At 40.0% G+C, this 26199-nt stretch overlaps 1 protein-coding gene and 1 non-coding gene across 5 annotated transcripts in view; one reads left to right on the top strand and one right to left on the bottom strand.

The window, feature by feature from the left end:
* Positions 1-26199, top strand: part of dync2h1 (dynein cytoplasmic 2 heavy chain 1) — a 99250-nt gene that overhangs the window by 38274 nt on the left and 34777 nt on the right. The window contains exons 58-80 of one of the 4 annotated variants that reach the window (XM_062386416.1): positions 318-478; positions 954-1091; positions 2114-2227; positions 2742-2902; positions 3336-3459; positions 3608-3729; positions 3925-4011; positions 4820-4946; positions 6261-6402; positions 7619-7728; positions 8062-8082; positions 8754-8852; positions 9022-9145; positions 11722-11885; positions 12207-12326; positions 13717-13851; positions 14978-15121; positions 16844-16933; positions 20057-20122; positions 20614-20664; positions 20743-20796; positions 20951-21082; positions 22103-22175. In XM_062386416.1, the coding sequence (XP_062242400.1) occupies positions 318-478; positions 954-1091; positions 2114-2227; positions 2742-2902; positions 3336-3459; positions 3608-3729; positions 3925-4011; positions 4820-4946; positions 6261-6402; positions 7619-7728; positions 8062-8082; positions 8754-8852; positions 9022-9145; positions 11722-11885; positions 12207-12326; positions 13717-13851; positions 14978-15121; positions 16844-16933; positions 20057-20122; positions 20614-20664; positions 20743-20796; positions 20951-21082; positions 22103-22175 (2559 nt within the window). Of the gene's footprint in view, positions 1-314; positions 479-953; positions 1092-2113; positions 2228-2741; positions 2903-3335; positions 3460-3607; positions 3730-3924; positions 4012-4819; positions 4947-6260; positions 6403-7618; positions 7729-8061; positions 8083-8753; positions 8853-9021; positions 9146-11721; positions 11886-12206; positions 12327-13716; positions 13852-14977; positions 15122-16843; positions 16934-20056; positions 20123-20613; positions 20665-20739; positions 20797-20950; positions 21083-22102; positions 22176-26199 lie in introns of all 4 variants that reach the window. The other 3 variants (XM_062386414.1, XM_062386415.1, XM_062386413.1) reach the window with 3 other exon arrangements.
* Positions 23197-23269, bottom strand: trnam-cau (transfer RNA methionine (anticodon CAU)). The gene has a single exon. It is a non-coding gene; the product is annotated as a tRNA-Met (tRNA).

Below are 26199 nucleotides of genomic sequence, written 5' to 3'. Positions count from 1 at the left end.
TTCATGAGAGACATGATTCCATTTTTTAACGACTTGAAAAATCCTGGAAATACAGTTATTTTGAGAGTGTGAATTTCAGTCCTTGTATAAAGAAGGTTTGTGTAGGAATTGGCAAACATTTTTATCTGTATATTGATCAGTACCTCAACTCAAATTTTCACATTTGAAAAACAAAAATAAATCCTATACTGTGGTAACAATGAGATATTCAGGAGTTTATTAACAATATTGCGATCACATTTTTCAGTTTAATGTAATATGAAAGACTTTATAACTTCGAATAATCTGTGCTCACACACTTCTTTGTCTCCCAGTAGGCTCTGATCAGGGAGACCTGTGCCGGTTGTTTCTGATGGTCCATGAATCATGTAGAGAACACGGTGCAACACCCAGCCAGTACATGGCCTTTCTGAATGTTTACACTGCTTTATACAGCCGGAAGAAAAGTCAGCTCACAACGCGACAACAGCATCTGCAGGTAAAATATCAGCTCTACTAAAAAATTCAAATTCACAAATAAGTACAATTACTACTCCTCGATAAGGATTTTCCATTCTTAAATGTAGGCAAGGCTGAAATAGCTAACACTCACTTATAACATAAATGCATTTAATTTAGCCTGATTAATTTGCTAGCTTGTACTGTGCTTGCTAGTAAGCTGACAATTATATGATGCTTTATAAAAGCTAATAAAAAAAAGAATGATATTCAAACTATCTTTTGTTTCAGCCGTTAGCAAGCTCAACCAATCACGTTCAATCTTGTGTCTGTCATTTCACTGTGTTGACCAGAGTTCAGGATGATGACTGACTGAATGTTGAGCAGTGATAAGCCTATAACTAAACCTTCAACACTATTCCACTTGGTGTTGAATTTTAGTTGTCTTTACTCATATGCTGTATATAAGTCTGATGTTATTTGTCAGACGTGTTATGATGGACTTGTCACTGCAGGCAGGTGTGTCTAAGCTGAATGAAGCTAAAGCTCTGGTGGATGAGTTGAAGAGGCGAGCTGCAGAGCAGAGTGCACTGCTGAAGACCAAACAACAGGAGGCAGATTCTGCCCTACAGGAAATCACCACCTCCATGCAGGTGTGTATGTATATATGTTTGTCACTGAATTTGTGTCTGTGTGTGTCTGTGTGTGACTGTGTGTGACTGTGTGTAACTTAGACACTCAGTGACCAGCAGGACATTATGGTCCCGCAGGGTTTCACTTCTCCTCTATGTGATATCTCAGTCCTCCTCATGTCTCACCATGCCACTCTTCTTGTCTCTCCTCTCCTTCTCTGAAAACTTTTTCTGGTTTCCCACAGCTTTCAACCCACTGCTGTGAACTCACTTGTTATTTTGTGGATGAAGTTGCATTTGTTTGTTCTTTGAATTTTTATCCAGTTTTCTATTTTCCAATTTGGGGCTATGAATGAAGACAATTATGCAGACGTTTGTATATTAGTTGTTATATCCTTCTGTATTTCTCTCTGTGGGGAATCTGCTTTTTGAGTGAGATGGACGGAAGTAGGGAGAGAGAAGAAAGGAGAGAAAAAACAAGAGAAAGTGAGTCAGTTTTCAGAGTGATAATTAGTAACTCCACTTATCCCTTTGGGCTGTGGTGACTATGTCTCCTGTAGAGAAGGAGACAGCAGGGAGGATGGGAGGAGATGGAGGAAGTTGGGCAAGTGAGAGAGAGTAAAAGATGCTTGGGGAAGAGGGAAAATACGATTTGGAGAGGAAACAAGAAAAGTGCTGCCGTATATGGAAGGGGTCAAGGCTTAGGATTGGGAGGATTTGAGGGATGGGGAGACAATCAATGACTAGATTAGCTTGAAAGAAGATTTGGAGCAACAAGATGGATAGATTTTAGGGGTAGAGAGGTGAGAGAGGAAGTGTGGGAGATAATGTTCAAAGAGATTCACTCCTGAAGCTGGTAAATTGAAGTACTGATAAAGAAGCTTATTTGAATTGGTTCAGGTTGTAATATATCCTGGTCAGGGGACAGGAGTTCTCTGTGAATATCAGGTCGAGTCGAAGCGATCATACAATGTATAACAAACTCGAAGGCTGTGTTTTTAATCAAACAAGTCAAACATCACATGATCCTTTTCATTTTCCAGAATGCTAGTGACCAGAAGACGGAGATGGAGAAGATAAAGGGAAAGATGGCTCAGGAAGTTTCCAAGATTGAAGAAAGGAAAGCGACAATTGATGATGAGCTGAGGGAAGTACAGGTGAGTTGAATCTGCCCTGAGAGATCCGATCACAAGTGGACAGCATTAAGTTTGTTTATTCAGACCTGACATTAGAATGCACCCTGAATGGGTCTGTGGTGATCACTTTTGATCAGATCTCACTTCTTTGCTCTATATGCAAATATTCATAAGTTTGTGAGGACCAAATTGTGTTGTTTTACCCAGTCTGGCTTTACAGATGAGTCTAATGACAATGTCACAGTCAGAAAGGTTTAACCCATTAGAAAACATTATCAATAATTCTGTTTTGGTAACTGAGAAGAGTGAACACATGCTTTATTGATGCGTCTCAGACCATCTCCACATGTGATATGAGTGATCGGATTTGACCATTTAATACCAGGTGGGAAAAGGGTCAGTATGATGTTATCTGTCAGTTACTAGATACACACCTACACACGCCCTGCCCTCTACCTTTTCTATTCTTGCGATCCCTGCTCTACTTATCTCTCCCTTTGTGTTGCTCCCTCTGCTTACCATTGCCCCCCTCTAGCCTTTGGTAGATGAGTCAAAGCGTGCAGTGGGAAACATTAAGCCTGAAGCTCTGTCTGAGATCCGCTCGCTGCGTATGCCCCCTGACGTCATCAGAGACATCCTGGAGGGGGTTCTGAGACTGATGGGCGTCTTCGACACATCTTGGGTCAGCATGAAGAGGTGAGAAAGGGAAAGGGATGGGAAGGATGGACAGAAGAAGGGTGGAAAAGAAGGATGGCTAGATAGTTACCACGTATTAACTAATTAAACTGACAAGGCTCTTCAACACTTCTCGGGCTACCAAAGAGAGGTGAGAGGAAGTGATTAGATGCGATGGCAGAAAGGAGAGGACAGGTTTGACACGGTCAGGAAATTTAGGAGAAATTAATGAGAATCAATGTCTGTTCAAGTGTGAGCTGTGTAAAAGATGTAATATTCAAACTCGTCATCTCTTCCCAACACTTAAATTCCCCCACTACATATTCACATGGCTTTATTTAAAAGCTTGCTTTCCAGTGAAGTGTGAGATTATTTAACACCATATAGCTTTTAATAACCTCACTCATCACTCTCTTGCTTATTGTTTTTTTTCCTTTACTCATGTTTTCTGTAGTTTTCTGGCTAAGCGGGGTGTGAGGGAGGACATAGCGACATTCGAAGTGAGGAACATCACCCCTGAGATTCGTCAGAGTGTAGAGGAGCTGCTCACCAGGAACAAGGCCTCCTTTGACCCCAAGGTCAGCTACCCATGGTTATAGAAAGATAATTATCTATGTGATCGCATTAACCTTGTGATGATGTGTTCTCTTGGTCTCATGATTGTTTTGGAGCTGTTGTTTTAACCGACTTCTTTCTGCCTTGTGACGCTGTCATTGCTGCGGTCAGAATGCAAAGCGTGCGAGTGCGGCAGCTGCTCCTCTGGCTGCCTGGGTCAAAGCAAACGTCCAGTACTCCCACGTCCTAGAGAGGATCGAGCCGCTGGAGAGAGAGCAGGCCGGATTGCTTGAGTAGGAACCTGCACCCCCCACAAACACAACCTCAAACCTGGTCATGAGTTATATTAAGGATCAAGTAAAAAGTTGCAAACTCAAATTTCCAACTTTGCCAATATTAATTTTGTGATTTATGTAATGACCCCGTGCTTCAAGCTACGTGACACACATGTGAGATATTTTTCTGTTTCTGTGCGTGTGTGTGTCCAGGAACCTGAGAAAAACAGAGAGCAGGAAGAATAAGCTGGAGCACCAGCTCAACTCTGTTGGAGCCAAAGTCAGCGAGTTGAAAGAGAAGTACGTACCTTCCTCCAAATCTATTTTTCTGCCTCTGATTCTTACCATTTCTTTCATATTTCACCTTGCATGGAAATCTTAGTTTTTTTTTATTGTCATAAATAACCGTTATAATGTTTTTGTAATGAAACATAATTTCCAAACTACTGAAATAGAAAAAACTAAACATAAAATGATAAAGAGTAAAGATTCCCTCATTCACTGCTATTCATCCCTCCCTCTGTTCTGTCTGTATACTTCTAGCATGCAGCTATATGAATAAAAGATGTAAATAATCAATACTGTTTTAAGGTCAAGTGTCTTCCACCACGTTTTAATGAATGGACATTGGCCAGTATGATTGTTTATCAGGTCAAAGTTCCACAAAGGTGTACTTCAAACTGCCCTAACCTTTTATATTCTCGATGCTGCCCTTCTTTCCTCAACCTTTGCTCTTTCCAGCCATGTGCTGTTTAACTCTACCAACTAAAGAAAAATAAATTCCTCTTCCCCCACCTCACTCTCTGAACTAAATAGGGTTTTTCCTTATTTTTCTTTGTAGCATTTGTTGTATTTATACGATCACATCTCAAGAGTCTCTAGTCAGCACTTCCACCTGAAGTTGAAAGCACTCCAAGTGGATCTGCTATTAACAATGTGATGTAGTGAACCAGTCGTGTGATTTGATCATGTCATCGGCAACTCCTGAGAGTTAATCTATCTTGTAAATTAAGTTAATGCCTGAATGTTTCTCAAACCTTTAATAATCTTGCATACAACACATTTCTCTACTGAATGGTCTCTTTCCCTCCTCTTGCTCTTTCTTCAGGTTTCAGTGTCACACTGCAGAAGCAGCTAAGTTGGAGGCTGAGGTGAACAAAGCCCAGGATACGATCGCTGCTGCCCAGCAGCTCATTTCACAACTCGACGGAGAACACACACGGTGGAACACTCAGGTACCTTGATGTATGGGTGTGTTGATGTGTGTATTGGTGCAGGAGGTTATACACATTTATTCAGAAAGAGGCTAATTTACCACCTAAGAGCAACAAGAAGTTGGTGAAGGCGTGTGCGTGTGAGTATGACAGGGGGATGAATCCTGCTGTCTTGGGTCCCTTCTGGCTGTTTTTACTCCTCTCCACAGCATCTGTCTGCACCTTAATTAAAACACTCAATCTCTTCCTGACACACACACCCTCACGCTCACTGCCTCCCTCAAGGCTACCACCACAGAGTTTGCTCTCTGCTCACGTACAGTATCTCCTTATACTCACACATACACACACGTGATCACGTACACACTTTGTCCCTATTTCATCTGCACAGTGTGCGGTAGATGAAGTTTACTATATGTTAATGTCTTTAAGATGCTTAAATGCTTCAGGGGAAGGTTGAAGCACATGGGGGTGGGGGTGTGTGTGTGTTTGTGTGGGGGGGGGCTTACACAACAATAGTGTAAGTGTTTCAAAGAACAAGTTTTGAGTCCCAGTTTATTGTTCTTGAAAGACTTAAGATCGGTCATGTAATTAAGAGCAACTTCATCACTATCCCATGGAAAAGTTTGCCTCATAGACTGGAGCAAATCAAGCAAACCCAGATTAATCCGATCAGTACTGGATGTGTCCTGACCGTTTTCTTGTTAAAGTGCAATGTGAGCGCAGGCCAGCGGAGGAGCAGGGAGTGACAGCGCTTCTGCTTCTGCTCTAATCCTGAAGCAGTGGTGATAATAAAATGTACACAGTGGAAGCCCCGAGTTTTTATCACACTTATGTTGTTCAAGTCTCCATGTTTCTGATAAAGTGGGATTTAATTGGTTGTTGTGCTGAAAATCTGCATCCTTATAGGTGTGACTATTCAGTAATGAAGCTTTCCGAAGAAGACTGATGTGCAGTTGTCTACCAAACATTAGTATCCTGGAATAGAACTAGACCACTCATCAGATCACATTTATCTCGCATTCTTGTCCAAATCAGGGTGGACATTTATTCCTTATTCTGGGCTGATAGTTTGGAGGAGGAAATGAGGATTCTGCCCCATGTGGCAAGTGCATGACTGCCCACATCTGTCAGACTCATCTTTTCTCCGCATGAAATAATTCACTTTTTCCTCCATCTTCCCCCTCTCTCATCACTGCTTCTCTTTACATTCCAGTCGTAATGGCTATTCCCTCATGGGTCTTTCTCTTTTCGTACTTTTCTCCCCCAAATCCCTCACCTGTCTGGCCCATCTCCATCCAGTTTGTTTCTTAACCGTGTCTCTATTTCAATCAGATGTCTGAGATAAAGAATGAGTTGGATACGCTCCCAATGAGAGCCATGCTTGCTGCAGCCTTCATTACCTATCTGTCTGCTGCCCCAGAAGATCGGAGAAGACACTGTCTGGAGACGTGGATGGCTCAATCTGGACTTCAGAGTAAATATACAATTTAGGCAAAAGCACTATTGCCGGCATATGCCAATTCCAACACTGAACACTTCTACCCACACAGCCAACCAAGTGAACTGTGTTGATAAATAACGGAGATACACGACACCTTCAAGATCATGTCTCTTGTAAATAGGAATACTGATTCAATACCTTTAATATAACCACTCCAAGTCTGCTCTTTACTTCTTCTCCATCATGTTGATACTTTGTATTTAATCAAAGTCAAAAAGGATCCTTATTTCCAACCCATAACCAACGCCCTTTCACCAACTATTAATCATTAACCAACAAGAATAAATGAGTGTCTGACACATACCAATATAAAAAATACCAATATACATTTTTACATCTGCAAACAGCAGCATAAACATGATGGATCCAAATTATCAATTTTTTTCACAGTTCTCAGCAACTAGGGCAAACAGACGTCAGCATTACTCTCCGATCTAGGTCTGCATGTTCCTGCAGTCACTCTAATGGAAATGAGAGTATACTTCCTTCATGTTCAGTAGGCAATCATAAAAATCAACGCTCATTACCGGGCCTTGCTGTGGGGTCTGTCTGATCCACAGTTTGTTCACTTTGAGACTTGGGGTAGAGAATAATTGCTCAGATAGAACCTCTGTCCAAGGATCTTTTTTTAACATAGCAACCTCTTTTAGTAGTTGGTCAAAATTCTTGTTGTCGGTCAACGGTTAAAATGTTGCTCAAAAAGTCAAAAACAACTTTATCGTCAACTCCGTCATATGTTCAGGACAGACAGGATTGAAATGCAATTTCCCTCTAATCCCTGTCAGGAACATATAAGAAGACAAAATGTAGCACGCAATACATTAAGTATCCAACACAACATATTAAGTACTCAATGCAACATACTAGGTACTATTATACATTAGGAACCTAGAATACACAATGAACACCGTTAACCTAAATGTAAACTTTTAAATCAGCTATAAATTGAGATATGCTTCATCCACATGAATTACCTGTAAAATGATGCTATCTTTCCGCCTTAATTGCTGACTCATTACTACCTCCTATCATATAATTTGTCCCAGCAACCATTGCGATGTGCTTGAGAATTGCACGTGAATCCCAAACAGCTGAGTAATCCAAGTTAACTGTCAAGTGTTGAGATCTTTTCAGTTAACATATATTAATACAACAAACAATCATGGGTATGTTGTGTGTCTTTTCTCAGAGTTTGACTTGAGGTCATTCCTGTGCTCGGAGAGCGAGCAGTTGATCTGGAAGAGTCAAGGGCTGCCGTCTGATGACCTCTCCATGGAAAACGCACTGGTCATACTACAGGTCAGACATCAGATCACCTTTCAGTCAATCCATGTTCATCTTTCTACTTTTGTTTTAATCCCCTAAATGCATTAAATCATTGAATTAACCATGTTATTAAAGCAATTTATTCTCCTGTTTCTTTCGTCTCTCTCCCCTCTCTGTCTGAAAATCTGTCTTAGTTTTATGCTTTTCAGTTAAAAGACATCATTGTAACACCAGCATTTACTTCCGACCACCAGCATCTATATAAAGCATAATTATGCACTTGCCATTGCCATTTATTTGTCCTCCATTCGTCCTCCATTTGTCCGTAATGTGCGTGTGTGTTTCTTTTGCCTTCACTGCATTCAGATCAATGCTCTCAAGTTACGGGTAAGAAGTGATACATCATTCATCCTATTAGCCCTCACCTAGTTCATTTAGCATTTGTGTGCTTATTTATTTTAATGTGTGTTGGTGTGTGTGTCTTCCCAACAAATAGTCATGTGCAAAAATGTTTTAAATATAGTTAGTTTTGTTGCTTTTAGATGTCTTAAGCATTTATTTTCTGTAGTGTTTGACAACTGACAACCAGGATTACACAATGGAAATCACCGGCAATTCCAAGATAATGAAAAATCTCCTCAATGATAGTAGTTACTGAACATGTAGAGTTACGCTGAGGGTTGATGTGATGTCCCCAACACAGAAATATACACACACACACACACACACACACATAGACACAAAAGAAACAAAAAATACACTACTTAAGTTACTTCTATCAGTACACAGTGTAAGAAAAGATTATGGATGAATTGACAAATAAACGGGTGTAGAGAAGGTGAAGAGAATCTTTGAGCAAGAGACCGTGAAATAGACAAACACCGGATGAAAGAAACGGTCGTGGGCTTTGTTTCTTTGCCTGGAGTGATGCTGATGGATGTCGATAAGCATGACAGCAGCACACAAAGCTCCTTTTCCTCAGTAGCTGAGCCTCTTCCTAAGTCAAACTATCCCGTATCAACTGAAACAAGGATCTTTGTTGTCGTTCTGTACTCCAGAGTGTTGCCTGTCCGTTCCTGATCGACCCGTCATCCCGAGCTACAGAGTGGCTCCGCACACATCTCAAAGAGAACAGACTCGAGGTTATCAACCAACAGGTAAACACACACACACACTCTGACACACTTTCACAATGCATGGATACTGGTGATATGTTTTGTTTATATTAATTCACCCTAATCTGGAACAGAATCTTTATAGACAGCAGGAGCCTCTAAAGCTGTTCATGTTAACAGTTCGTCGTGTTTACGTGCTCGCTCTCTGCAGGACAGTAACTTCATGACATCTCTGGAGCTGGCAGTCAGATTTGGAAAAACTCTCATCATCCAGGAGATGGATGGAGTAGAACCTGTGCTCTATCCGCTGCTGAGGAAGGACCTCATAGCACAGGGTAAGCACACACTCTCACAGGCACAAACACCTCTCAAATATGAAGTGGGGATGGGGGAAATTATATTAGGTATAATTTAGAGGCTTCACCATCCACTGGTTGCTCATGAAAAGTTTGACTACTCTCCTGTATGTGTCAACTGCGTTTCAATTATAAAGGGCGATCTATGCTCGGTGCACCTCGAAAAACATTATGATATGTAAAATATGAAAGTAAATTGACACTGAGTTGACTGTTTTACTGAATACCCACAGCACCCATGTACATGTTCATATTAACTGTGATTTAGTAGACATGGTGGTCTTAATATCAGTTTTTAGGATATTTTTCCACCATTTCAACTTGTCTAGTGTTGAGACATAAATATATTTTATTATCAGCTGATGCGACATGCCATTAGAGATACAAGTTCAAAGAAAGAACAATAACTCCCTCGACTGGGAATAAAATGTCCAAAGATTCCACGATCTTTAAAAAGTCAGTGTTTTAATTTAGTATTGTTTTGTTGACTTGATGAACCTACAGCTTGATGAGACACTGGCAGCTTAACATCTTTATTACAGTCAATCAAACGCACAACCTTTTATTATATTGTACACTATTTCCAATTGAATCTATTATGATCTATTGTTGCCATGGATACGGCTGTTTTGATTTGAAGAAAGTCACAAATTTACACATCAGAATTCTAGAATGAATCCTTTGGTCCTATGATGGACGTAGGTATAAAGCTCAATCCTCCCTGTGTTCACTTGGGTCACCAAGATCACCTGGTCATAACCCGACTGGCTAGGTTAACTTTGCTTTCTGGATACAATTGGCTTTTTAATTTCTCTGACCTCGACGAAATAATTGAAGAGAAACGTGGAGTTTGAATTTGTGAGGGCTCTCCTGCAGAAGGAGAACAGGAGAGAAATCTTCAAGGGTTATGCTGGAAGTGAACCAGTCGTGTTCAAGATCAAGCTCAAAAGAATGAAGAAGCGTTGAGCTGGTCAAACCGAGCTGGTCGCAGGTGCTGCCTCCTCTGGAGAGCCGCCAGAGGAGGAAGGTGGTGTTTCATCCACCCACAGCACTGAGGAGGAGCCCCAGCCGATCAGTATCCAGCCCGACTCCACTCTCGCTCTCCTGGAGGAGGAGAACAGGAGAGAAATCTTTAAGGGTAATGATGGAAGTGAACCAGTCGTATCCAAGATCAAGCTCAAAAGGAGGAAGAAGCGTGGAGCTGGTCAAATTGAGCTGGTCGCAGTTGCTGCTTCCTCTGGAGAGCCGACACAGGAGGAAGGTGGTGTTTCATCCACCAAGAGCACTGAGGAGAAGACGCAGGCGATCAGCATCCAGACTGACTCCACTCTCGCTCTCCTGGAGGAGGAGAACAGGAGAGAAATCTTTAAGGGTAATGGTGGAAGTGAACCAGTTGTATCCAAGATCAAGCTTAAAAGGAGGAAGAAGCGTGGAGCTGGTCAAATTGAGCCGGTCGCAGTTGCTGCCTCCTCTGGAGAGCCGCCACAGGAGGAGGTTGGGCCTGTTTCTGTGTCACATGTCGAACACAGGAAAGCTGCTGGGAGACGTCATGGAAGCAACTGTTTACGTTGATAAAGATGTGCCTGACTTCTGGCTCAGCCTCACTGAGGGGATCTGCCCAGAGTGTCGTGACTCTTCCACCGGCTGCAGCCATGACTCAGGTCAAGCGTCACCTCCTGATTGACTTCCCCCGCCCCCCCGTGGTTTGATGGCGTGGAATCAAACTTTGATGCCACGCCACGGTCACACTGTGTGATGAAAAATTTATCTTTGACTTAGTTTGTATCTCCATCTTGTTGTGATGACACTCATCTCAATTTGAAGTTGATCTGATGAGAGCCCTGGTACAAGTACCTCAAAGTAAAAATGTGGAATATGGCCAAAATGGCCACTAAATGCAAAATAGCAATAAAGAAGAAAGTGAATGTGTAACACTGTCGTTGCTGATATGTAATACCCCTCTTTGTTACAAAAAAGTTTCCCTTTGAACTTTTAGAATGCAAATTTATTTTATATATTAAATTAACAGATTTAATTCATTTGAAATACTACTTGAAATGATCTAATGAATAATAAAGAATATAATAATATATATATATATATATCATTTAAAATATATTATCAACCTCATCCTATGTGTATCCTGCATTTAAAAGTTTTTATATAACTGATGATGTTTCAGTTTCTTTGTTTAATATTTCTTACCGAACAGAGGTTGGAAATGCACCTAACCGTGGAAAATGAGGGCGATTCATAAGGCTCTGGTTCATCCAGGGTGAGGTGGTTGTTATTTGAAGCGCGGAGAGAGAAAGTGTGAGAAAAGGGCAAGTTATTCACTTAAAAATTGTGTCGAACAGGATTGAAAAAAAGAGGTGAGACAAAGATATGGCAGCACTGCATTGCAGACATCTAGAAGACCGAGACGAGAGCCGAATGTAGACGAGTGAAGACAGAATTTAAAGTGGCCATTGAAGACAAAGCTACACCACTGTTTGATAGTGTATGTTGTTAACAGAGACTCCCTGTCTTTCTGTCTAACTTCCACACACACACAGGCCCTAGGTATGTGGTGCAGATAGGAGACAAGGTTATCGATTACAACGAGGACTTCCGTCTCTTCCTGGCAACAAGGAACCCCTCTCCCTTCATCCCCCCCGATGCTGTTTCCGTGGTTACAGAGGTCAACTTTACTACCACCCGGGCAGGCTTACGAGGACAGGTAATGCACACCCACACCCACACTCACACATAAACAAATCTACTGTAACTTCTCCGCAGGACATGTTTTCGTTCAGTTTTGTTCATACTTTATTGCAGAAGTGTTACAAAGACTTCAAAGTGTTTAGGCCAAAGTCTATGGTGATGTTTTGTTCAAATACAATAATGAAATAAATGTTTGAACCAATTTAGTTTTTTTTATCCATGTGAAACAAGTGTTTTTATAGTATAATACTACAGTGCATATATACTATATATGTGTATATGTGTGTGTTGTCATGCTGTGTGTCCACTCTGACCATGTCTTTATGCTTGTGTCTAGCTCCTCGCCTTGACCATCCAGCAAGAGAAGCCAGAATTGGAGACAGAGAAAACAAGACTTCTGCAACAAGAGGAAGACAAGAAAATACAACTGGCTCAGCTGGAAGAATCCCTGTTAGAGGTATACATGCAGACACACAGCATACACTGTTAGAGCAAATAGAAGTTAATACTACAATTTGGGTACAAAAGCTGGGGCAGGATCATCTACTGATATAATACAGTGCACATATGTTATATAAATATACCTGTTCATACTCAGTGTGATTCAGTAGACATGATGGTCTTAATGTCAGATTTAAGGGTATTGCTAAATTGACATTTTCCACCATTTCAACTAGTCTCATGTTGAGACGTAAACATATTTTATTATCAGGTGACACGACATGAGATTAGAGACACAAGTACAAATAAAGTAAAAATGTCCAAGTCTGAAAGCCTGAGCTAAACACAGACAGTTACTAGGGGAACACGTTATTTCCCCCCAAAATACAGTTAAGTTTTGTGACTAATAATATTTGGGTAAGGTCGATGTCACAGAGGCAATAGGAAATGACTGATGACATATATACATTGGACCAAGTTACCCACGAGGAGCGCTTTGTAAGTGTACTTTGGGGAGAATTACAGATGACTCAGGAAAGAAAAGTGTGAAGATATAAGTGGGGGAAAAAATAAAGACAATAAAGAAGAAAGTGAGTGTGTAACACTGTCGTTGCTGTTATGTAATAACCCTCTTTGGTACAAAACAGATTCCCTTTAGGACGCAATTCAGCAAGTTCTTAATAATAGTCAGGTTTTTTTCTTCTTGAGCTAGAATGGTAGAACTTTTAGAAAAAACACTACAGTATCTAAAGAAATCGGGCTCTGAGTTCATGGATGTGAATTGAAATTCATCATGCGACAACCAAGAACTTTCAGATTTCTTCTGAAGAGAATTTCGTCAGCAGTCATTTTACATCCCCTGTAGTGAGTCTGTGGAACCAAAACATCAGACAAGTCGTGGGCTCTCTCTAAGTCCTAAAACATACAGAGCTTTATGTAAATATACACTTTCACAATGGAACATGGTGCCAAAGCAGGATGTCAGTGCTTCACTGCAACACTAGACATGTAATTAATCTAGAATTGTAGGAGCATATTCAACTCGACATTTCCATGCTCCACTGCTTTCTCATCTATTTTATGTGAGTTTATTTGAAAACATTTTAATCAGTTTGTTTCAGAGAATAGATTCCACAGGGTGAAGCGGGAGACTCGTGGGAGTCGATTAGAGATTGAATAGAAGAATAAAAAGTGTTCAGAATCTGACCATTATAAAACTGCATCTCTTGCCTCTGCAACTGTTATAAGATCATACTCTTCAGCCAATTAAGCGATACACAACAACATACCTGTCCCATACTCCTGTTTTCATTTATCTTACTTATTAATGACACCCTCTCTGCCTCCTCGCTGGATCTTTTTCTTTGTACCTGTCTGTTCATCCGTCTGTCTGTTTCCTATTTCAGACACTGGCTACAGCTCAGGGGAATATTCTGGAGAACAGGGAGCTGATAGACAGTCTGAACCAGACTAAGGCAAGCAGTGCCCTGATCCAGGAATCACTGCTGGAATCCCACAGGCTGCAGGCATCTCTGGACCAGGTACTGGACCTCAGATATCCACACTCTCACATACACAGACGAAAAAAACTGGAAAATGTCATTTAAAGCCTTTACTGCATTCATTTTTCTAAGTGGATTCATTAATGGCCTCCTTCAAGGAAGTTGTGTGTTCACCCCTGTCACTTTGTGTGCTGAATTTTAACTTGTACGTACGCAAAAAAAACTAAAACACACTAGAGGACAGAAAAACTGAAAAAGAATAAAATGTCTTCTTAAGTGGCTCGTAGGCTTACACTTTTTTATACCTGGGTCAGACAGATCCTGAAAAACCAATATATATATTGTGAATAACAATTTTACATTAACTAGTGAATCACTAAAGATTCATAACCAATCATCATCAGCACTCTTCAGAAGTTTGGAAGCTCTCGGGTATTTCCCTTCATATCGACTGCTGTGCTCTTCCGAGTCACTGATGACAGAGAACGAGAGACAGACAAAGCGAGAGGGGGAATTGAGACTAAAGGGTGTGACTGAGACAGAGCGACAGAAGTAGAGGGCGGCACAGATTACAGTTGTCAGAGATACAGTCACAGTCTGAATATGTGGAATTTTTGGGGAGATTTAATGCAGTCAGAGGCTGTAAGGTGTCTCCACTTTTCTACCCAAGTATCATTTCTGGAACCAAACATCATCTTATTTTGAGCTTTACAAAAATGTGAGTTGTCAAACTCCACACACTGCGCAAGCAAGGCTCCAATGTAGAGGCAGTATATAACCGTCCTCTAGGGTGCAGTGTTACACCAGAACTGTTGATATACTTTTCTCTGTGTTCTTTTTATTTATTTATTTTCCCAACCCTGGATCTGTCCTCCTCTTATGCACCCCCGTGATTTTTTTCTCACATTTCCTGTCTTATCACACCTTGTGCTGTCTATCCTCATCCCTCTATTTCTCTCTTTCCCTTTCTCCTTCCATCTTGATTCAAATAAATGTTTCTTCTGGTCTGCTCATGCATCTTCAAATAAATCCCTCTCCCTGCCATCTATACATATTTTGTATTTTCTTGAATATTTTGTGGTCTTTTTTCTGTTGCTCCTTGGTTCACTTTCATGACTGTCCTGTTCTTTTTTTCTCTTTCTCTTTTCTCTCGTTTTTACTTTAGGAGCGGGATGCCTACTTACCTCTTGCGGAGAGTGCCAGCAAGATGTATTTTGTCATCACCGACCTGTCGAAGATCAACAACATGTATCGCTTCAGCCTGGCTTCTTTTCTACGCCTCTTCCAAAGAGCTCTTCAGGCCAAGAAGGTGAGGTGATGCCACACAACTCTTAGTGGTGCTTTCATTTCTTTGCAGCACAGTACAGTTTGAACACTTTCGAAATATAAATAAAAGCTTTCATGCATTTGGATGAATAACCAACCAATAGCTAAATTAAAAGATAATACGCATATTTTGAAGTAGTTTTCCCACTCATATATCTGAGTGTGGGTGAATGGATGATTGTTACTAGCACTGTAAAACGCTTTGAATGGTCAATAAGACAAAAAAAAACTAAAATAATTTCTATCCCAATGATTTATCATCATCAATTAAACATTGTTTTGTTCGAATTTTACATCTTTACTTTAACATTAGCCAATTAAAACTAAGGTAGCTAAATACACCTATCCACTCTCTGTTTGTTAATTACACGACTACAGACAGCAACTTCGAAGCTTAGCATAGTACAGCTAATTATATATTCTTTGGGGTTTGTGCAGGACTTTTATTTTTGCATTTATTGTTTTTATACTTACTTCTCCACATATTCCTTTCAGTTGCTTTGGGTTGGCACTGGGTCATGAAACACAACAAAAAGTGTTGGATATATGGAAGTTAATTCCATTTACTTCTAGGTTATTTTAGATGATTTTGTTTCAGTTGAGGTTGGCTTGTTTTTATCAGCATGTTTATCTCAATCTGACCTGTGCAGCTGGAGAGCTCCACAGAAGGTCCATCACACTGCAGTTCTCCATCTGAGCCCCTAAACGCTGTCTGATAACCAGAGTACCCACACACACACACACAGGGTTGAGAGATTGAGCACTAATTCCCCAAATCCTCTGTGGGTTGTTAGAGCCACGGCTGTCATCCAATAATGTCACCAGGCAGCAGCTGGTCACCACTGTTATGTACTGTATGTGTGTGTGTGCCTGTGTGTGTGAGAGGGTGTAATAAAAGGGCATTTATTCATCGACTCTCTGTCCCTTTGTTACTTTTGGGTGTTTTTGTATTGAACGAGCAAGTTTAATTTGCCATGAGTTGCAGATGGTGGTAGAGATCTAAAGGCGAATTTTAATGTTGCATGTCTGACATGACAATATGAACATGTGCACACCAACAAATCAGTAGACATGCAGCATGACTGAGCTGTGTCCTATTCTTCTGGATTGTATCTGTCTGCTCCTGTGTTTAATTATCTTCCTTTTGTCATGTCTCATTGTGTATATACATTCTTTGACAGTTACACACTTTGGTCTAATACCAGCCTCACAGACACGGCGCCCACGCTACCAGTTGAGCTGGTGGGTTCCTCTCAATAAAGGCAAAATAACTTGTATTTACATGACAGTGCAAGTGTGAAATGTGGAAAGTAAAGCGGGGCTGTAGACATGCTGCAAAGGGCCGGATCTCTGCGTACAGAGTTTGGTTGCATCCGGAACTTGCTGCGTGTCTTCCCCCAACAGTCAAAGAATGTATATACAAAATGTCAAAAAGGTGAAATGGAAAAAGATGTCTTCCCCAAACCTCTCCCCAGTTCACTCTTCTAATGTCCTTCAGTAACGGCGAAAGTCCCAAATTATTTTAAGACACTATAAGACAAACGTCAACTCTCTGGTCTGATAAACAAGTTAACCATTTTTCATTGGGTCTGATTACCCTGATGTGACCGAAAGTCTGGGCACTTTTGAAATAAACCTTGCTGCTAACTTTTAACTTTTCATTTGTTTTTACACGTTTGTGTGTGTGTGTTTGTGTATATTTTAGGAAGTAAAGAATACTGAAGCCAGGATTGCTGCTTTGGAGTCTAGCTTGAAGAATATGGTGTATGAATATGTCTGCCGGTCGCTTTTCAAGGTAATACACACACTCACATACATACTTGAACCAATGTGCTTTTGAGGCATTTTTAAGCTTCCTGTCATCACTGCAGTGGTTTTCTCAGTATAGTGAGTGGTGGGATGAGTGGGAAAATAAGGCATTTTGCTTATCAGCTTATTTTGAAAAACATTTGTATTTCATTTTAATTGCCAGGTTTATTGCTCCATAAATTATTCCTTAGGAGATCAGTGAAAATGTAAAAAAAAAAGGCCTATCTTTATGAAATATCTTTGATCTGCCCTAAGATTGAAACTTGAGAATAGATTTTGCGTGATCCTCCTAAAAACAAACCATCTTACAAACAGACGTGGGTGACAACAATTGAGAGTAGGTGCTTCTAAGAAATTTGAAGATTTATTCATCAAAATGCATTACAGTGACATGTTTATTTCTTTCGAGAATACTCCTACGTTACTCCAATCCTCTTTTCCTCACTCTACAATCAAAATTTCCCATGTCTTCTCTACCAGCCATTTTAAAAATGAAAGGTTAAAGTTGACATTCTTTAAGTGGTCAGTTTGGTGTTTTATAGAAACAAGGTTGGTTGTGTTCAACTGGTGCAGATCCACTAACTTAGTGTATATACTCAAGCTAAGAAGTAGCATAGTAGTATTTTTATTGATCTTTTAGACCAAATGCACAATTAGATGAACACACATTTACAGACTTATCCAGTCCAACCTCTGCCATTAACACACTGATTAAGTGTCAGATATTGACTAACACAGCAGTTGTTGCATCGATCAGGCAGTAAATAGTAAATGTAATTCTTCTGTCTTTGTGTGTCTGTTTGCATGGCTGTGGGGGGGCTGTGAACTGCTGACCACCTCTCACACATACCTACATACATGCAGACGCTGCAGCCCAGTTATTAGCAGACAGGAAACACTACACTGCATTATCAGTGCTCTTGTCGACACCCCCATCTGTGTTACCAAAGAGGTAACTCCAGGGAGAGAAGGAGAGAGGTGAAGGAGGCGTCCAATGAAAAGATAAAGGTGGATAATTAGTGAGGGAGGACAAGAAGACAAGCACAGGGAAAAGGAAAAAAGAGTAGAGAGCAATTAGAGAGGGATAGATAATCAAGATCAGGATGTACCATGTACACCTTTTTGTAAATATCTGTGTTGTTGTTATGGCAGTGGGAGGCACCCGATGACTGTTGTGTTTTTGGGTTTAACTCCACAACAAACACAACTGATTCAGCTTAATAAGGTATTGATTGAGCATAGCTGGATACATCAAAGCTGTAATAAAGAAGCAGGGCTGCTCAACTAAATATTGATTGTTGAACCTCTCGTGAAAATATTTATTTTGTATTTGTTCCATCTCAAGGCCTGAAATATTTTTTTTAAGATTGTGTCATTTGACCTATAATGAGATGTTTAATATTTGGAACACTTTTCATTTTCTTCAAATAAATGTACTGAACGAAACATGTGGGGATCATGCTTACTTGTACTGCCTGGATCTAATATTAATAGCTTGTGAATATCAGTTACAGCTATGCTATATTTAATGGTATTTTTGTAATTGACAGGGTAGTGTATTGAAATACAAATATATGCCATTAATTACCTCCGCCATGGATGGTTTGATTTTTTCCCTGTCCATTGGTTTGTTTGTCAACAGGATTATGCAAAAACTACTAATCCAATTTCAACAAAATTCTGTGGAAAAATGAGACCAAGAAATAATCCATCACATACAGATCAGGATAAAGGGGCAGATCCTGAATTTAGGGGACTGATATCAATGAGTATGCTATATTTGGTGCAGCTGGATTAGATTTAAATTGTCCATAAAGTGACCCACCACGCAGTCAGACCTCAGAGTGTCAGCTTTCACTTCTCTCTCAAATGTGAGAATTTCTCTTTGGGTCTTTGGTGTGTGTACCTGACACTTGGGCTCAGTTGCGTGTGAGAGCGGACTGCGTGCACGTGCAGGTGAACCCATGCTACTGACACAGATCTAATTAATTCTGTTGAAAACACTGCAGTGTGTATAATATTTGAATATTTGTCCATCTTTAGAAAAACTAATTAATTGTTCAATGAAAAACACAGTACAGCTGGAGGAAGACAGTGTTATTATATTCCACCCCAGAAATGGTCTGGATTACGTAACGATGCTGTGACAAAATAAGTAGATCAGATGCAACAGCCGTAGGCTTTGTCACTTCACTAAACTCTGCGTAGCACCCTAGAGAATCTTCTTACTTTGTCCATAGAGAAGATGCAAAAACATCAACAACAACAACAACATTAAAGCCTTTCTTTTCAGCACATTGCTGCTAACTGAAGGGTTGTTCACTCAGGAGATTATATTTTTAGAGGATAAAAGTCGTTAACAGTCAAAGATGGGTAGAAATAATATTGTGCATTTGTATATTGATTGGTCTATAAACAAACCGTTATTTCTCTATGGACTTTAATGTGAGTGTGGTGATAGGTAGAATCATTCAGGGCGTTGACTTTGTGTTTGAGCATATCAATACATCTCTTGTGCACATGCAGTAGTTTGAGATGGTGTGATGTGCTTAAGTCTGACAAATAACAGGTTGTACTGTTTACGGAGGTTCCTGTCAGAGTGTTCAGGATGGCATCAGTACACACACACACACACACACACACATACACACACACACACACACAGACTCTCTCTGACATATATACATTCACACTCAACACAACCACACCTATTGATGCACACAGATGCAGTTGTCTTATGTTTTGATCAAATGAATTTTCAACAGAGCCTGGTAGCTACTGTGGATATATGAATACAGTCATTTGATTTATAGCGACTTTACAAAACACAACATCGGCAGGTTTGACTAATGCTTTACTAGCTCCCACAAAAACCACGTGGACTCATAGTGCTATAGACAGTTAACATGCTTGCTTACACGTATATGTTGTTTTTTTATAAATTGTTCTTCTTTTCTTTATAAAAAAATGTCACCATATATTAGAATTGTGATTATTGTGATCGGGTAAAACTGATTTATACACACACTGTGTGTGTTAGGCTTTGTACAAGGGGGAAATGTTATGTTCTCATATGTGTCATCCCTCTGTCTCCTTCTCTCTGCCTCAGGCTGACCAGTTGATGTTTGCTATGCACTTTGTTAAAGGCATGCACCCCGAATTCTTCCAGGAGAACGTGAGTATTTGCTGTGTCTGTATTAAGGCAAACTTTGATGCTGATTTCAAGGCATTTCTTTTCTCCGAAACATTAAGTATCTTATTTGTTGAAATCCTCCTCAGTTCCCAACAGCCATCAATAAATATAGTAATCTAAAAAAAAAAAGAGGAAGAATCCTACACTGTGGCCCTCACAGGACCGTAATAAATACGACCAATCATTTCATTCAGTGCAAATATTATGTATTAGTTAACAAGCTAGACATAGAAAAGTTGGCTTCTTGCAGTTCACAAGCAGCGCACAGATTTTGGGGGCCTAGCTTTGATGAGAGCCGGTGGGAGAGGACGGGATTCATCAGTTGCATTTTTTGTAGTGTAGCCTACAGCTGCTAGATTTTCCAATATTACCAACCCCAGCTTTAAATATAAAAATGGGCACTTTGAATCTGCAAAATTTGAACATTATCACAACTTCTTCTTCAACTTATAATCATTATTTCTTTGTTTTAGGAGTGGGAAATCTTCAGTGGGTCCATCGTTGGAGAAATGTTTAAGAAGGAGGTAAGCATGCAGCTTTTTGTTCAACTGAGAAAACCAGTCAACATTATTTCTGAATTTAACTTCACCCTCTCTCAGCAGGAGTTGCCCTCCTGGATTGATCTGGAGAGACATGGAGCAGTCGCTATTTTTAAAGTAAGCATCCATCCATCCATCCATTATCTTTTCAAAGAAAATGTTGACTGCAGTTTATAAAGAACACTAATAATTTATTCTTTATTGAATTGCATGATTACATGTTTTAATCTGTCAGTCACTTGTTGAAACGTTTGCCATCCTTCTTTCACAGGCTACGTTCCCAGCCCTCTACCAGTCTGTGTGTTTGAGTGACTCAGACCTCTGGATGTCCTTCTCGCAGAGCTCACAGTGTGAACAGGAAATCCCATCTTCCGTTGCCAAGAAGATTACTCCCTTCCAGCAGGTCAGCTTTCAATCAAAACCACTCATTTAATTTCATCAGCCAAATTGAAAAAAAAAAAGAAAACTTATCATTATCTATAGACCATTTCAGAAGTCCACACACATTTTGTTTTACCTCGGCCAAGAAAGTACTGCTTTCAGCTCAGTTAGATTCCCTGTCAATTTGCAGATATGGATAAAATTTGTCTCAAGAACATAGGTCAGAAAAAATACGCGTAGTTAGCTTTAGTTAATGCCACCATGTGGTAGGGGTTGTACATTTATGAAGCACATCACATTTGTTATCATACTTCTTAACTGTGAAAACAAATAATTCTATTCTTTATCTCCTCGATTTGTCGGTTAAGGATGAAACGTTGAGTACAGTTCATATCCATTTCTGCTTAAACACATTACCTGCGGAACAGTTTTTGATTAACTCTTAAAGCGACAAATATGATCTATTATGTTTCTCTCCATGTGGCTTATGTGATATAAACTCACATTCCCTGTTGGGATTCTAAATGACCATAACTCAACTGTCATTACATTATCTTTTTACAAAAACACAACATCACTTACAGGTTCAGTGTTTAGAATGTAGTGACATCTATAGGTGAAGTTGAATGTTGCAGCTGAATACCCCTCACCTCACCCTCCCCTTCCAAACATCACAGAGAACCTGTGGCAGCGTTCAGTTGTCATAAAAACTCAAAAGGTTTTTACTTTGTCCAGTTTGGGCTACTGTACAAAATACGGTGGCCTCCGTAGAGAGGACCCACTCCCAATGGAAATATAGTATTTAAATATAAAGGTCCATTCTAGAGTAAAGAAAACATGAATCGAAAAATTTAAGTGAAACATATTTTATGTATGGTGCTCTCACATATACAAATTGAAAATCGACAACCTCTGTTAATTTAATATTGGGTGTGTTTCCAAATTAGGCCGTTTTTTGGGGGGCTTTTATGATATGTGACGTTAGTGTCTGATATTTACTGTCACTTTGTCCCTGCCTTTCATTGCTCTCCCATCTCCTCAGCTATTATTGGTTCAGGCAGTCAGACCAGACCGGCTGCAGAGTGCCATGGCAGCATTTGCCTCTCAGGCTCTGGGTAAGTGGTTCCTTTTAGAGTTAGAGATTTTCTTCATTATTATTACTCATAAGTGTAGCTCAAGTCTGTTTGAGTTGTACGGAACAATTTCAGCAGTTGTAACCAGAGTACAACAAAACGTAAAAATTATTATTCACAATATCCTACTGAAAACTACGATAACACAAACCACATTCACAACATAGTGATGCAGCACCTACCTACTCTGCACATGGGTTTCACCTTTATTGATATTTTACAAGAGTTCTCATCTTTGTTGTTCTTACTTGGTCAGAAAAATGCACGGAAAAATAATATGCATTTTAATATTTTCATCAATCTATCAATTATTACACGGGGGGCCAGCCTCACAAAAGTGCAACATGTGCACAGGTATCGGCAGTTTTCCCCACAACTTATGCTGACCCGACAATTATTTTACATAATATCATATAATAAATTACACAGATACAGTTATGATGTTGCTTGAGAGTGGTTAGTTCATTGTGCTTAATGAGCCCGTTCATTCAGTTCAGATAATGCTAATGTTGTGTTGACTTCTGCCAGCAGTATCTGGGACACTGCTAATTGGTGTCAGGTGAAACTAAGATGCAGGTTTCGTCTTTTTCTATAAATATAGTAGTCAGTTATATGTCATTTGTTCTGCCTCTGTTCCCTGTGTGGGATTGTTTTACTTATAATAACACTTACATTAAGCTTTCCATTGATAGATCATCATTTGTTGTGTGGGCTTTTAGTGTTTGCGTGGTCTCTGGTTCTGAGCTGCTTACGATCCAGTTAATCACTATTCCTAATACAGTAGTCATTTTAATGACAGTTAAACAGGCAACTTAAAAATGGGGAAACGCTCTTAATAATTGTAACTGCAAAAAGATTCATAAACATGAGTTTAGTTCTTGAAATTGTTTTACAACATGCGACTTTGTTATGGATCCATTTGGGTTGTGTTTCCTTTGTGAACCTCTAAATCTTTAACCCTATATTTCATCATAGCCATAACTTGTGCTCCGTCAGAAAAGGCTGCCCCATGTGAGGCTCGAACTCACGACCTTCAGATTATGAGACTGACGCGCTGCCTACTGCGCCAACGAGGCTTCTATAGCGACACAGAATGACAACAGTAAAAATAGATCTGAGCTGTGCATTGTCGGCAACATTGTATGTACACAGCAAAAAGCTCGGGCAAAGCTTCTATTCACCTTTAAATGCTTTGTGAAATGGCCCAAGGCTAATCCATGCCAAAAGAGGGGGGCTCACATGTCTAAAGTGTGAGCATAGCAAGCGGTTGTTTACAGCAGCAGCTTATTGGGCAAATTTGTTAAAGGAACAGCAAACAACAGCAATAGAGGGTTTTCTCACTATGTGGGTTCGTAGTTTTCTTTTCAATAATAAAGTATATGTGCCCTGTGTGGGGCTTGAACACATGACTTTAAGGTTATCATACACTGCCTTCTGCACCAACTACGGTGAGGAAATTAGAAATTAAGAAAAAAATCTTAACATTAAATTAGATCTATACACCAAACGGCCGTGTGTGTACACACCTTAGCTTTCATACAATCTTAATTCATTTAGGGCTCATCATATAACTACAAAAAAAGTAAAATGCATGCTGGAGTTAGTTCAGTCTATGGTCAATGTTTGTGCATGGATGAATGTGAGGCATGTGAGAGATTTACACAGAATCGCGTAAAACAAACAGGAGAGATGTTGGACTGCTTCCCTCGCTCACATCTTTTATTTGTCTTTGAACTCCTCCCAACAGGGATGTGAGCGAGTCACAAGGAAAAGCTTTGATGAGAATGTGAGGACAGAGAAATTGCATTTTCCAAATAGGACATACTGACAAAGTTTTTCGGCTGATTGAGTGAAGTTGTAAGTTTTTGTGAATCATTTATATAATGGCAGTCAACCTTTTGATTTGCTGCATAGAATCACATTTGATGCAGTCAGCATTAATTGTCAGTCTGTAGCATGTGTCACCCCTGACTTGTTTGTCTTCAATACAGTATGGAACATGCCTGCCTTGTATGAGGTGCACAACAATCATATTATGACAGGGATGCGCTGCCTATTGCACCAACAAGGTTAAAACATGATCTGATGTTGAAGAAGGAGACATTTATGTGCCAACAAAAATGCTTTGTCAGATGCTCTGATATGACCCAGCACTAAAGGCATGTCAAAAAGAGGTCGTGCAGATTTAGAGAAAGAAAAGATTGATACAGGAGCAGCCAGCACTGTGGATGATATGGTGGTGATGTGATTATGCTTGCAGATAGACAGTGAAGCTCTAGATGGACTACTTTTCCATCCTTAAACAACAGGACTCTACTAATGTTAGTGTTTGAGCTTTGTCTCCGCTATTCTGTGTTATTGTGACATTTGAAATAAGAAAACCACCCTGTGTACTTGGCAATATGGGGAATCCCAGTATTTTTCAACAGGGACCCTTAGTTTATAAATGTTGATGTGTAAATTAAAGGTACTTACAAAACCTTTAGGAATCGGTCCAGTAAATTGCCTGGCAGCCATGTCATTGTGTCATTTGCTACAACGAAATCTTACGGGACAACTGCGACAGTTCATGAAACGTTCTGTTTTTCCTCAAATAAAAGGCTCAAGTTGTTATTCTGGGTCAGGGTCAGCAAAAAACCCACAAACACCCACTAGGTTCAGGCTCTTGTCTGCAATGTGAATGCCTACGATCGGCATTCGCTCCCGGGTAAAATGTCTCTGCAGCAGTCACAGGTTTATTTATCGGCTCTGGCTCAGATCGGCAGTGATGGACACATGAAAAGCAAGAAATCTAAAATCCTTCCACTGAGTTTGTAAGAGGGACAGACATAGGAGAAATAAAAGTGTCACTGGTCTCCACGCTGCTTTCCTCTGGGAGTAGGGTTAGTTTCGTGTTTTTTCCCCCCGTTTCCAATACGTTGCTGGGGTTTTGATGAACATGTCTTGCTGCGGAAAAAAAACAGCAGAGCTGAAATCAAACTACATGTGTACTCGATGATTTGTGTAACAGAGGTATCACATTCCGGACTCAGTTCTGTGTGTGCTACAGTCTGAATAATCCTCAAAACAAACTTATTTAAGACTGTAATATCTTTGGAGTTTGCTCTGTGTTCTGGCACTTTACTTTCAACAACATGTACCACTTTCCCTCATTTTTATTTCTGGAACTGATTGGCAGCAATTTTAGCTGTTGCGGTTTTCTCAGCTCTCAAACTGTTTTGCAAATGTTAGAAATTGGACACTCAATAGAGATTCAGACAAAAAGAAGTGGATGTAAAAAGGGATGAAAGAGAGGAGATTTAGGCAGAGAGGGAAAGAGCCCAGTTTTCTGACTGCCTTGCTTTCTACTTATAGCAGAAGCTCTATTGACTGAAACTCAGGGTCAGCTGTTGTGCAGCTGCTCCAGAGTGCTAATAATTATACTGGCTCAGTGAGGACGAGAATCTATCTGTATTTATGAGTGTCAATTAAACTGTTTTTCTGTCCTTGAAGGTTTGTGTTCTTGCCATGTTATGTGTGTTGTAATTATCTATTTTTGCCAAAACCTATATGACACTGACACACTACTTATTATGTAAATGAGGCAATCAGAGAATCAGCCATACATGAGGGTTCAGGCTTTGTGTGTATTACAATGTGTTTGTCTAGGTTTCTTTGTGCGTCTCATTTGTGTACTTCTGAATTTGTGCACGTCTAAGAGTCTCTTCTTGTTTGTCTGTGAACTGTTATACTAAAACACACTTTTAATATATCACAAGGTGCTGTGTGTGTGCCTGTGTGTATACAAGTGCATGAGGTGGCTGAGAGTGTGTCTCTGTCTGAATGAAAAAGAGAGAGAGACAGATAAAAAAAATAGCAAGAGTGAAGAAGATTTTGTGTTTATGTGTATGTGTTTTTGGCAGTGAATCAGTATGCTAATGAGGCATGGTCTGTAATCCTCTTACAGCTAATCTCACTCAATCCTCCCGGTCCAGGCCTGGGTACTGCTCATGCACACAGGCATGCC

Source organism: Platichthys flesus, chromosome 4 (genome assembly GCF_949316205.1).
Source record: "Platichthys flesus chromosome 4, fPlaFle2.1, whole genome shotgun sequence".
Lineage (NCBI taxonomy): Eukaryota > Metazoa > Chordata > Actinopteri > Pleuronectiformes > Pleuronectidae > Platichthys > Platichthys flesus.
The sequence above is the reverse complement of the archived record's forward strand: the minus strand, read 5'-3'. Positions and strand labels throughout refer to the sequence as shown.